Source organism: Bombina bombina, chromosome 1 (genome assembly GCF_027579735.1).
Source record: "Bombina bombina isolate aBomBom1 chromosome 1, aBomBom1.pri, whole genome shotgun sequence".
Taxonomy (NCBI): Eukaryota; Metazoa; Chordata; class Amphibia; order Anura; family Bombinatoridae; genus Bombina; species Bombina bombina.
This window is the reverse complement of record NC_069499.1, coordinates 1,345,114,179-1,345,128,330: the sequence shown is the minus strand read 5'-3', so window position 1 is coordinate 1,345,128,330 and position 14,152 is coordinate 1,345,114,179. Positions and strand designations below refer to the sequence as shown.

The 14,152-nt window shown below is 36.3% G+C and overlaps 1 protein-coding gene across 1 annotated transcript; it reads left to right on the top strand.

The window, feature by feature from the left end:
* Positions 1-444: 444 nt before the first annotated feature.
* On the top strand, positions 445-12,519 carry TMEM208 (transmembrane protein 208). The gene is made up of 6 exons (XM_053702873.1): positions 445-541; positions 6,184-6,279; positions 7,432-7,491; positions 10,338-10,474; positions 11,063-11,147; positions 11,701-12,519. Exons 1-6 carry the CDS (start codon positions 536-538, stop codon positions 11,842-11,844), a joined length of 528 nt encoding a protein of 175 aa, XP_053558848.1. The 5' UTR covers positions 445-535; the 3' UTR covers positions 11,845-12,519.
* Positions 12,520-14,152: the final 1,633 nt, after the last annotated feature.

The following is a 14,152-nucleotide window of genomic DNA, read 5'->3' as shown; positions in this document are numbered from 1 at the left end:
TTTGAGAATGTATTGTAAATAAGGTGTCAAATCAGATATAAAAATGATAATATATTATTACTGTACTTTTAATAAATATTTGTATAGCTATTAGAAAGGTTTATGAATTCTAGATTTTGTAAAGTTATTTATATATTTACATAGTATTTAATACGCAAAACACATGAAAGGTTCTTCAAATAAATAATAAATTCGGCCATTGTATTTGTAGTCCGAGGCGAAATAAAAACATAACTGTAACCGAGTGATAAACCAGGGATATATGGACTAAGACTATTAATAAGTGCCTCCATCAATCATATGTTTCAAATATCACGGTAATAATAGATAAGGAGAAAGACAACCTAACTGGTACGTTTGCCCCCATTAACAATGGCTGCTAACGCTTAACCACCTAGGTGTCATGAAAACGTGACGTCATCACCTATTGCCTTACGGGATGGTGCACTTTGCCTTGCTCTGATGTCATCGTTTCGCGTCGGATTTTTGCTGAATGCTGAGCTGGTGATCTTAGAGCTGTCAGGATCTCAGTGCAATGGCGGTGAGTGAAAGGTGTTAAGGCAGACGGAAACCACGGATAGACTGAAGAGAAAGATTTACGTTAAAACGTGGAATCATGTTGTGATAACATTAGGGCCTAAAAAGAAAGAGGAAAAGTTAAAGCAGTTAGGAGCTGGAGACACATAGTCATGCACTGGGAAGAGACTGTAACATACAATGTTATGGAGTGTTTTTTATAATAACTAGCAAGTGAGATAAATATTTGACATGTATATAACTTTGATCTGCACATACCGGCTCTCATGATCCTCAGCTCAAATAAATACACATTTATACATGCCTGGTGATCATTTATTACCACAGTAACCAACTGTATATAAAAAGCCCTTATAGGGGATTTTTTTAAGAGGGGCTTCTGGGCTTTAAAATAAGGGGTTATATGGGTTTCTAGGCATTTTGTATGACCTGCAAACAGTGTGGCTAAGTGTTTGCATTATATTTATTTTTAAATATTTCTTAAACATTAAACCCATGCTTCTTGAAAGAGTTGACAATTGCCTTTCAAACAGTGGGCCTTGGGGGTTTATAGGGCTTAAAGCAGGGGTGCCCAGACTTTTTTGTGTTTGAATCTACTTTTCAAATGACCAGCTCAACAAGATCTACTCACTAAAAATGGGTCAGATCCTAAGCTTACATTCCTACCACTGACCCCTTTTACTTTGTGCCTTGGCCTGCTATGACCCAGTAAGGCTTACACAAATAAATTTCAATAGCACGCCATGCAGATCATTTCTTACCAGGTCAACACGTTCATTTGCCAGACGTCAATTAGACTTGTTCCTTTATAATAGCACAGCAGCCTCCACCTTTACTTTTTTTGATCTATTGACGCTTACCCTCCTAATTATACAATACTGCCATATCCATTGGGGGAGTACTCAACCATGCTTTTGATAGGACAATTGTGTTGTCGTTCAAAAATCATCTACATTGATTGGTTGAAATCGATGTCCCTCATGATCCAATCCTGTAGCACTTTTGGTGTCCGACCATCAGACTGTTTAATTACCCGCCCCTTCACACACTGTGGTAGATAAAGTGGTATCCCTAGCAACCATACTCTACTCACGTCCCACCATTGAGATTGTGTAACTTGACCACATCATTTTGATCACATTGGCCGTGATCTACCAGCAGCGCCTTCGCGATCTTCTGGTCGATCTCGATCTACCTATTGGACACCCCTGGCTTAAAGGAACCGTAAAGTCATAATTAGACAGTCATGATCCAGACAGTGCATACAATTTTAAACAATTTTCCAATTTACTTCTATTATTTAATTTGATACCTTCTCTTGTTATACTTTACTGAAAGGTTTATTTAAGTAAGCTCAGGAGCAGCAAAGAACGTAGGTTCTAGCTGCTAATTGGTGGTTGCATATATATACCGATTGTCACCCATGTTTTCAGTTAGAAACCAGTAGTGCATTGCTGCTCCTGAAACAAATGATACCAAGAGAATGAAGACAATTTGATAATAGAAGTAAACTGGAAAGTTGTTTAAAATTGTATGCTCTACCTTAATCATGAAATAATTTTTTTGGTTTTCATGTTCCTTTAAGGGAGCTGAGATTTAGGTGTTTAAATACTTACCCTTCCATCCTGCTCCCTTAAAGTGATTGTAAAGTTTAATCAATTAAAGCCCACTATCTAAAAATACTCTTAAAAACAGGGGCACTTTAATTCATTAAACTTTACAAACACTTTAAAAAAAATAAAATAATAATACCTTTTTGTAACTGTGAATAGATCGCCTATCCTCTGTCTGCATCTCCGACTGTATTTTGCATATCGATGACGAATCCGGCTTCCTCCAATCGTTGCGTGGACGCCAATGGGGTCTCTCAATGATTGGAGGAAGCCAGATTCGTCATGAATCTGCAAAATACAGAATAAGACGTAGGCAGAGGATAGGTGATCTGTTTACCGTAACAAAAAGGTATTTAAAAAAAACAAAACATGTTTGTAAAGTTTTTTTTTTTTTTTAACAAAATAATTTTCTTTATTAGAATATATAAAACATGTGCAATATTAAGAAAAACAATGCACAATTGTACAAAAATGCTACAATTTGTATAATAAAGACAGTTAATTCTAGTAGACTCTACCACAACAATCATAGACATCCAAGTATGTTTTTTCTTACTTATGTTCCTAACTCTATTTCTCTATTCGCCCTTCTTGTTTCCTCATGGAACATTTATATAGGGTTCCCATTCTGCTATGAATTGATTTTGCCTGTCCAAGATGTTTGCTGTTAATGATGATGATAGGGGTATTCTAATTTGTTTAATACATATTCATAGGATGGGGGGGGGGGGGTTAGTGTAAAAGAGCTTGTTCTGGTGTAAGCATTATTTCCTTAAAAAATAACCTTCCTAAAAATCTTGCTGTTTCCTCCCATATGCCTCTTATTTTGGGACAACTCCACCACATATGTAGATATGTGCCCCTTTCCCCACAACCTCTATAACATAGTTGACTTCCTGATTCTGATGAATTGTGGAATCTTACTGGGTAGATGTACCATTTGTACGCTACTTTTATGAAATTTTCCTTTAAGAAGACATTCACTGAGAAGGCTGTACCTACAAATAAGTTTGTCTCCAATTGCTCCAATGACCATGTATTATTTAGCTCATCCTCCCATTTTAACATGAAGGTCGACTTAGTGGATCTATTAGTTGTGTTAAAGATTGAATACAACTTGGAGATCAAGCTTTTTATAACGTTTTTAGAAAGGTATAATTCCTCAAACCTAGTACGATTCTCGCCTGCCTCTCCACCCAACACCTCACCCACCCTGGATTTTAACTGTAGATAGTGGAACCATTGATAACCTTCTGTACTGTCGAGTTTTAAGTAGTTGTCATAGGAAAGGATTTTGCTATTCACTAATGCATCTGCAATTCGGTATAATCCTTTATTGACCCATTTGCTTCCCGAGGTTTTCTCTATTGGAGAGTTTAGTTCAACAAGTGAAGTGAGTGTGGAGTTTCAGCTTAATACAGGAAACTTTTGGGTCAATTTGTCCCATATCTGTATTGTATGTTCAATTGTTATAAATACTCCTTGTCTCCGTGGTCTTTTGTTTTTAGGGGTCCAAAGGATTCTATCCTATCTATCCCTATAATCTTAGACTCCAAATCCACCCACTGCTTATCTCCCTCTAGTTTAGCCCAGTGGAGCGTTTGTGCCATTTTTGCTGCTTGATAATACGCTGTCAATCTATCTGAGGTTTTGTTTGTATAATTCCTCAAACCTAGTACGATTCTCGCCTGCCTCTCCACCCAACACCTCACCCACCCTGGATTTTAACTGTAGATAGTGGAACCATTGATAACCTTCTGTACTGTCGAGTTTTAAGTAGTTGTCATAGGAAAGGAGTTTGCTATTCACTAATGCATCTGCAATTCGGTATAATCCTTTATTGACCCATTTGCTTCCCGAGGTTTTCTCTATTGGAGAGTTTAGTTCAACAAGTGGAGTGAGTGTGGAGTTTCAGCTTAATACAGGAAACTTTTGGGTCAATTTGTCCCATATCTGTATTGTATGTTCAATTGTTATAAATACTCCTTGTCTCCGTGGTCTTTTGTTTTTAGGGGTCCAAAGGATTCTATCCTATCTATCCCTATAATCTTAGACTCCAAATCCACCCACTGCTTATCTCCCTCTAGTTTAGCCCAGTGGAGCGTTTGTGCCATTTTTGCTGCTTGATAATACGCTGTCAAGTTAGGGACTCCTATTCCTCCTCCTACTCTGCTTCTGATCATTATTTGTCTATTTATGCATGCTTTTTTACCTTGCCATATAAAGTGAAGTATATCTTTCTGAAGTTTGCGTAATTCAACCAATGAGACTGTTATAGGTAGAGATCTGAACAGATAAAGTATTTTGGGGGGGATCGTCATCTTAGTCGTGATAATTCTACCATAGAGTGAGATTTTTTATCTAGACCATTTATCCATCAATTGATTAACATGTTTAAACATGAGAGTATAATTTTCTTTATATAATTGATATGTTTTGGCAGTCAAATTAATCCCTAAGTATCTGAGGTTTTGTTTAGGCCATCTGAATGCAAAGTTTATTATTTCTAGTAGTTTTTTTATGTTTGTAAAGTTTAATGAATCAAAGTGCTCCTGTTTTTAAGAGTATTTTTTAGATACCGGGCTTTAATTGATTCAACTTTACAATCACTTTAAGTCCTGCACAGCTACCTAGCACTTCTGGGCTTTGGTGACCACAATGCTGGGCCACTTGATCACCAGGTATGGAGGGGTTCACAATAAACTCAGAAAGCACCACTACTTCCTGGGTTGATGACACATGGTTGTCATCTGCAATTAAAGGACAATTTTGGTCAAATAAATTGCATGCTCTAATTTGTTAGAGCATGTAATTTTAAGACTGCCAACCCTTTAATACTATGGGGCCAATTTATTAAGGGCCGAGTTAAGAAGCAGCGGTCTTAGGACCGCTGCACCTTAACTCGTACGCCTCCTCTGAGGCTACAGACATCAATCTGCCCGATCTCATATGATCGGGTTGATTGACACCCCCTGGCCGCGAATCTGCAGGGGGCGGCATTGCACAAGCAGTTCACCAGAACTGTTTGTGCAATGTTAAAGGCACAGTCAACCTTAAAATTATTGTTTAAAAAGATAATCCCTTTATTACCCATTCCCCAGTTTTGCATAACCAACACAGTTATATTAATATACTTTTTACCTCTGTGATTACCTTGTATCTAAGCACCTACTGACAGCCCCCTGATCACATGACTTTATTGACTTGCATTTACGCCAATTAGTGCTGTGTTGTTAGAATCCACGGGCATGAGCTCAATGTTATCTATATGGCTCACATGAACTAGCACTCCCCTGTTGTGAAAAGCTAATACAAAACATGTGCTCAAGGGGCTGTCTTTAGTGACTTAGAAACAGACAGAAATGTAGTGGCTTAAAGGTTATAAAGTATATTAATATAACAATACTGGTTGTGCAAAGCTGGGTAATGGCTAGTAAAGGCGTTGTCTATCTTTTTAAACAATAACATTTTTTGTGTTGCCTGTCCCTTTAAATAGCTGTCGGCATTCAGCAATGTCTGGCGGGGTAAACTTGTAGCAGAAATAACACTGGGGACCAATCGGCGCTAGTCACACAGCTGAGTTAAAGAAAAAGAAAGGCATAGATTATCATCACAGAAGAGTTTGATTTATTAGAAAATCATATTGCACTCTGTTTATGTATTACACTTACAAGAGATATCTGCTTTCTCCAGACATTCATTAAATCTTACGTTATTGAAGTATTCTCTTAAAACTTTCAGGAACACTCAAACTGTTTCACACTAATTTTGATTCTACAATCTGTTGCAATGTTAGTTGCATTTGGCCTGTATTGCTGAATTGCCGTGACAGCCCTAGTTTGCATTTTCATCTGCTTCTGGCAGGACCTATGTAACCCATGTATGTGTTTCTAACAAGTACAATTATCCTTTTCATGTTTGGGCAGCATAAAGTATAAAATGAGAGTAGCTGTTAGTTGTTTGGGTACTGGTTTACATTTTGCATTCTCTTTAGTAGGTGAGAAATATCTAATAAATGTTATCATTTTTTCAGCCCAAAGGAAAAGTTGGAACTAAAGGAAAAAAGCAAATTTATGAGGAGAATAAGGAGACGCTTAGTTTCTACCTTCGTATCATTCTGGGAACAACTGTAAGACCCATATACTCTGCTTCACCCAATACACACCTTTTTACTTACTCACTACTTAAAATGACATTAAACACCTCTTGCTTTTTTGTAGAAATTGTGCTGTGTCCCTAACTTCCTAGAGAGGCCAACAAGCAAAATCTGTAACCTGGATTTTCAAAATACTGCAAATGCCTAAACCAGCTCTTTGATTTGCAGCACTTGCGGGTTACAGAATTTGGAACAAAAAACAATGTTTACAAAAAAAGCAAAAGTTGTTGTTTTAAAGGGACATGAAACCCAAAATTTCTTTCACGATTCAGATACAGAATACTTTTTAAACAACATTCCAATTTACTTCTATTATTTAATTTGCTTCATTCTTCAAATATCCTTTGTTGAAGAAATAGCAATGCACATGGGTGAGCCAATCACATGAGGCATCTATGTGCAGCCACCAATCAGCATCTAATGTGCCTATTTATATATGCTTTTCAATAAAGGATATCAAGATAATGAAGCTAATTAGATAATGGATGTAAACTGGAAAGTTGTTTAAAATTGCATTCTCTTTCTAAATCCTGAAAGAAAAGAATTGTGTATCATGTCCCTTTTGAATGTACTTTTAAAGAATAACCAAGAGAACTACTTAAAATTGATACCAGAAATTGGAAAGTTGTTATAATTCATACTTTACAATCCATTTAAGTTTAATTTTAGCATTACTGCCATTTAAATTAACTTATTATTGGGGTTTCCCATTTTGTCTGTATGTGAATAAGCGGTTGCTCAATGTAATATTTCCCCAAATTGATTATAATAGAGAGGGTTAACTTTTTATTTATTAATATATTGGTTTTAAATAGATGATTTTAGCTAGTTGTACATTTCAGTGTAGTACATCTTAACACTTGCAGCTTCCACAACAGATGTGTGTATTTCATGTTGCTGAGTTTATACCCCAAATCTCAAGTTTCTAAATACCAGCGCCTTCTATAGCGCCAGAGCTACAAACTTAGTGAACTTTACTTCCAAGAAACATTTATTTTGGCTCCTAATTTTATGCTTTCTTTATTTTAATATAGAGTCCTAAAGGTTTTCTTACTGATTGCTAAAGTGAATTCTGACCTTTTTTAAATGATGCTGGCTGCTAATTACTTTTGTGGTTTCTGTTAGGTATTATATGGTGCTGTTACCCTGGTGATATTTTACAGCTCTGCTACATTCTGGAGCTGGGTGAGTACTCCTTCACTTTTATTACTATGTGCCTGATAATCTTAGAGACATAAAACTCAAAATGTTTCTTTCTTGATTCAGTAAGAAATTACAATTTTATACAACATTCCAATTTACTTCCATTATCTAATTTGCTTCATACTTTAGATATCCTTTGTCAAAAAAATAGCAATGCACACGAGGCATCTATGTACGGCCCCTAATCAGTAGCTACTGAGCCTATCTAGATATGATTTTCAACAAATTATACCAAGAGAATGAAGCAAATTAGGTAATTTAAGTAAATTAGAAAGTTGTTTAAAATGTTATGCTCTTTCTAAATCATGAATGAAAACATTTGCAGGTCACTTTAAGTTCTGCTGGCTGGCAAAATTTTAGAATGCTTGCCAGTACAATGAAAATTATTATTTTAAATATCTAACTAAACCATTTACACAAAAATATGCAGGGAAAAAAATGTGTAGTTATGGTACATCAAAAATTGTAGCCTAATTGTTCACCAAAAATCGTATTTTAACAAAAGCATAACATTTGTATGTAAATTACACAGGAATAAATCATATTAAATGTGCAGTGTAAATTGTAATTTAAGTACACTGGATGGGCAAAAAAACACATAGAAATTCATACTCAGTGTAAATTCAGTGTAATTGTTTTTTCATAAAATGGGCTGAATATGGGCGTATATGAAATTGTCAAATCCGAGCGTAATTATCTTTATCTTTCAGTTTTTTTCCGCAACTTAACAGGTAGCGATCTTTTATAAAAAATACTTAAAACACCTAATTACTCTGAAAGGAAAACCTATACATCTGAAAATAACAGCATATTTAGATGAAATAATTTTTATTTTTTATAAGCGCATAAGAAAAATACAGGAAAGTCTTGAGAACAATAAGACAAGAAATACATTGCCGTGAAACGTCCAGATACATCATTTTGCAATACGTGGCAAAAAAAGATTATGGTGAATGATATATTGGATGAGTCTATTGAATACTTATAGTTGGAAGAAATTCTCAATTTAACTATAGCTGAGTAGTGTTATTTGGTTACACACTAAGCTTCCAAACAATGTAAAGTAAGACCTTCTTGAGTGGAAAAGATAAAGATAGAAAGTGAGGAAGGTAGATAAAAGTAAAAACAGAGAACAAATAAAAAGTAATGAGAGGGAGGACTGTCCTCTGGCCACGACATACAGCTTGAGATGTTCTGGACTGGACCCCCTAAGGCCACAGGGTAACTTTTAATAATTGGGAATGAGGAGTTATGTAGTGGAAGTAGTAAATTATCTGTGAATTTTGTATTATATAGATTCATATGTGATCCAATAATACCAAACTTTCTGAAAGGTTTCTTGGTTATCTTGTATTATAGCTGCTTGTGCTGACATATTGTAGTAGCGTCTAATCTTAAGTACTATTTTATCCCAGGATGGGGCCCCAGCATATTTAATGTACAGTGCGTATTTGTATTAGGCGTAATATTAAAGTTTAAACATATGCCATATGCACTTATTTCTCCATTGCAAACTTTTACATAGCAGAGAGCTCTCATTATTTCTATAAGAGATATATTGCCACTTGCAGGGACAGCCCATTTTCTTTGATAATTATATGAAGACTCCCTGCGAGGCTAAACATGGTTTTTCATGTTTTTGCATGCAAACGTTTGATCATTGGCCCTTAGTGTTTTGTCATAGGCATGAATATTATCATTTATTTGTATAGCGCCGCAAAATTTCGTAGAGCTGGGTACAATGATAGGGGTATACATTGACAAGGATTTGTGGTAAAATACAAAAACATAACAAAACTAAACAAATCTAGTACAGGAGGAAGAGGGCCCTGCTCCGGAGAGCTCACAGTCTACAGGTTTAGGGTGCAGAGACATAAGGTTGGGGTAGCTTGTTACATCGGTTGTAGTTGCAGCTCATTGCAGTGAGTGTATTAGTTTGGTTTGGATGAGGGATAGAGGAGAGATGGTAAGCCTCTCTGAATAGGTGAGTTTTCAAGGAGCGTCTGAAGCTATACAAGGTTGGAGACAGTCTGATGGAGCGGGGTAGAGAGTTCGAGGACAGGAGCAGCATGTACAAAGTCTTGGAGACGGTAGTGGGATGTAGAGATAACAGGAGTGGAGAGACGTAGGTCAGAGGTTGATTGAAGAGGAAGGGATGGGGAATATTTCAAGATGAGAGAGGAAATATAGTTGGGAGTTAGACTGTTGAGTGTAGCTGCTGTTGTACTTGCTGTACATGAAACTATCAATATGGATTTTGATTAAAAATATTTTGAAGTGTATTTTCAAATGTTATTAACTTTCTGAGACTCAGTATGTCAGTTTAGTTTTCTGCAGGTTTATACATAGAAGTTGTTGTGTTGTCTTTAATGTTTCATGCTTAAAGGTACAGTGTACTCAGGCAAGTAGCAGATAAGATGTAATTATATTTAAAATTGATTTAGCAACAATCTTTACAAAGGGCTGGGGTTTCTTACTCCCACCTCCTCTGTGAGACTTATTTGTTTTGATGTCTGTTATGTAAATCACTTTTCTGTAGCCAGTACTCATGTACTGACAATTTTAGTATACGTGGAGGTTTCAACAGGAAAAGTTGCTGTTTTATATGACAAAATAAAGGCAAAGGAGCTATTTGTAAACAATAGCCTAATGGCAGTAAGCATACGATAGGTGTTAATTAGCATTTCTTTTGAACACAGTTATATTTGTTCTTTGCATAATTGCTGATTAATTCACTGCTGCATATGGTATGTTTAACACGCCAGGGTGTAATTGTTTTTGTGATTGTCCAGCATCAGAATCACACGTTGTTGTCTTCTGTTTCTCAGGCAGTGCTGGCATTCAGTGGGGCAGTGTATACTTTATCTTATCGTTCCATGCGTGGAATGGCCCAGCCATCGTTCTCTGAAGACGGGAGCCTTCTTGATGGAGGAATAGATTTAAACATGGAGCAAGGAATGGCAGAGTGAGTGTACGCTCACCCAGGTGAGCACCAGCTGCTGTCAGTGTATTCCCCTTGTTGTACTCTTGATAACCTTTTTTCAGCCTCCTATAAGGCATAGTAGTTATTACAATTTAGTTTAAATTATAGAAACGGCTCTGAAGACTAAATTACTTATCACCAAATAACTCAGCTGCCCTCTTTCTAGTTTCTGTGTGATTTATCTTCAGTTTCTCACCTTACATTTATGCTTTATCTTTTCTGTACTTTTTAATTTTTATTTTTTTATGAAATTTTTTGGATAACCCACATCCATCGTGCTGAAGTCTGAGCTTCTGGGGAATAACAGCGATCTTGTCATAAAAATTTGTACTTCAGTGATGATCCTTATTAGTTAGGTATTGGAAAAGGGTAGATGGGTCAAGTCAGAACTTTGTGTTGTCCTCATGACTCTGAGCATATTTCTTACTAGTTATCCAGCGGTTCCATCTGTTATCCATCCTTGTCCTTTCACTTTTATTTTACCCATATGTTCTTGTTGTACAGTAGAATTTACATAATCCTCTATTTCTTACATTTCTTTCCTCATATTATGTTTTTCTTTTTCTTTAGACACCTAAAAGACATTGTTCTACTGACAGCCATCGTGCAGGTTCTCAGCTGCTTTTCACTATACGTTTGGTACTTTTGGCTGCTGGTAAGATTTGCAATTAATATGATTACAAATTAAGTGTTATTGTATAGTAGCTGAAAGGGATATACAATTTTATAAAAGCTTCCAATTTTACTTCTATCATCAATCTTGTTCATTCTCATTGTATTCTTTATTGTAGAACATACCTAGGTAGTTAGAGTACACGTGTCTGCATTGCATGGCAGGGCACACTGCTGCCATCTAGTGTTCTTGCAAATATGACATTCTTAAGTGTTCTTGCAAAACTGCTGCCATATAGTGATCCAGACAAGTGCATTCTCCTGAAACTACATACATGCTTTTTAACAAAAGATACCAAGAGAAGTCAATTTGATATTATTTGATTTTTAAAATGTGTATGCTCTACCTAAATTATGAAAGGAAAAAATATAATAACGCCCCTTTATATACATTATTTCTAGTTTATTTTAGTACATTTTTCTTTCAACTCATAAATTGTTGAACTGAAAGTTTCTGATCAGATAGTTTCACTTGCAGTTATTAATTCCTTTACTAATCTCATGTTTTACTCATCGTTTACCGTCCCTTATTGCAGGCTCCTGGCCGTGCTCTGTACTTGCTGTGGGTGAATATTCTTGGCCCTTGGCTTGCAGCAGACTCCTCTAATGCTCCTCCCCAACAAGAACAAAATGATAAGCGTCAGAAGCGCCAAGAACGCAGACAGATGAAACGTTTCTGATACAGGCAGCTGTAAAGTGTTTTATGCACGCTGGGACACTTCCATGGTTGTAAAAGAGTCTTATATAAACGGCGGGCATTGTGCAGGGAAAACAGGGGACATATAAATATTTTTATTAAAAAAATAAAACAGACTGGTTACTAATGATGGCAACAACCCCCTAAGTTCATTCTCATGAGCCAGAATCAGGTGCTGCTTATGGACTTGTGCGGCTTTCTGTGTTGTGTTCCGCCTTTGATACTTCCAGAATGTTATCTTAAGATTAAAGCCATCAGAATTATTTGCAGGACATAAATGTGCATTAATTCAGCATTCTTTGTACTTCTTTTTCTTGTCTCATTTATTAGTTGGTAAGTATTGTGACAGCTGCCTGTTGGTAAAAAAGGTTCTTTTTATGTTGTAATAATGTGTCCTAAACCAAAGACTTTAGTTTGCTGGTTAAATTATTCTAGATGACTGTACCTACTCCTGAAAGAAAAAAAAAGGTTTTGATTATTTGAAATTCATGTTTACAACAAGTTAATTGGAGAAATCCATGAAACAGGGGCTGAAGTGTGTGATTTGAGTTGATGGGCCTTCTGTTTATTTGCCTTTAAAATATATGGCTCATACAATAAATTCTGCAACACTTTCCATTCCTCTTCTCAACAAATATTAAAGAGACATTAAACACTGCTTGTTTTTTTGTAAATAAAAATTTAGGGCCAAACGTATTAAACAGTGTGTGGACAAGGTTCTCAACTTTCTGAACTTGTCCATACTACTTTACATCACTTGGGCAGCTGGCCCTGTTTGTGCATGTCCGTCTATCAATACACACTCAAGCGAGTGTTTAACGCTGCCCTTTCTCTCGCGCTTGTCAATCACCCTGAGCGAGGAAGTTCGGGGGGTGTTTTCTCTCGGCCAATCGGAGATGGCAGCGATTGTAAGAAGCATCAGTCTAATTAGATAACGGGAAGCGGGCTTGCATTTGCGAACCTGCCCTGCAAGGGCTCCAATGCAGGCTTAGCACATGGAGCCCATAGGCTTTTACCTATATGAACATGGAGTGAACTAGTAACCCTTTTCCTCTGACTGGTTAATGATTTTGAGATATTTCCCCCCTGGCTATATGTGTTTGTTAGCCTGTTTATATGTGTATGTATATGTGTTTGTTTATGTGGGGCTGTGAATTTAGCATGTCTGTTTGTGTCTATTTGCGGGTACATTTATTGTCTTTTATGGCAGCCAAGGGGATTGAGTACAGTTGCAACTTTGTGTTTGTTACTGGCATCCAGTAAGAGTAAAATCACTGTTGTGTGGGCATTAATTTCTGTCATGTGGTAAAAATCAGTGCTCAACTGTAATAATTGTGCATGGGGGGGATTATGGATATTAGTCACTGAATGTAGCCATAAGCTGAAGTACCTGGTCTGTCTGCATCCTAGCATCTCCCCTCGTATAAAGTAACAGCACCACTTGCTGTAAAATTATTTTAATATTACAGCTGTTGAGAAATGCAACCATCTGATTCTTCAGGTAATATGTTGATGTGATTTTAGGTCTAAAAAAAACAAACACATGTAAGTTATTGGTAACAAGTCAAAGCTTCCAAGTCCTACGTAACATAATGGCAATTCTGTAGATGTTAAAGCACAGACAAAGTCATGTTATTGAAAGATAAACTACACTATTCATTCATAAATCCATAGTTAAGGCAACATGGAACATAAAGCCTTTTCCCCATTTTTAAAGTCCAACCTCTCTTTTAGCTCTGCTCCACAACTTCTTTCTATTTCTTCCTGTCAACCTTATGAAAAAGAACAAAAACCTTCCTTCCACAAGAAAGGAGATATACATTTTGCTATACTTCTCTATGGGGAGCAGGAGAGACAAGCCCAGTGCAATATAGCACTGTATGACATGAGAATATTGTTACATTTACACTTTGTGCTTTATATTTTATATTACTTTAGATTTCAAATAGGGTCCTTTAAAGGGACATTAAACACTTTGAGATGGTAATATAAAATGATAAATTGTATATAAATAAAACAACTCTGCAATGTACTTTCATTATTTATTTTGTCCTCTTTGCCTATAATTCCATTCTGATATTGTGAGCTTTTCAGTTCCTGTTAGAAATGGAAGTGCAGAACACAGTTAAATCCAGCACAACCATTGGCTGCACACTATAGTGACCTATGTATAACTGTCCCTAATTGGCCACAGCAGAGAAGGTAACACAAGTTACAACATGGCAGCTCCCAGTGTTTTATAGACACTAAAACTTTACACTTATTTTGTCACTTTTTAAACAACTAAGGAA

Coding starts and splice junctions, on each gene's coding strand:
- TMEM208 (XM_053702873.1), top strand. Junction 10,475..11,062: donor ATGGAGCAAGGAATGGCAGA/GTGAGTGTACGC, acceptor CTTTTTCTTTAG/ACACCTAAAAGACATTGTTC. Junction 11,148..11,700: donor TTTGGTACTTTTGGCTGCTG/GTAAGATTTGCA, acceptor CCCTTATTGCAG/GCTCCTGGCCGTGCTCTGTA.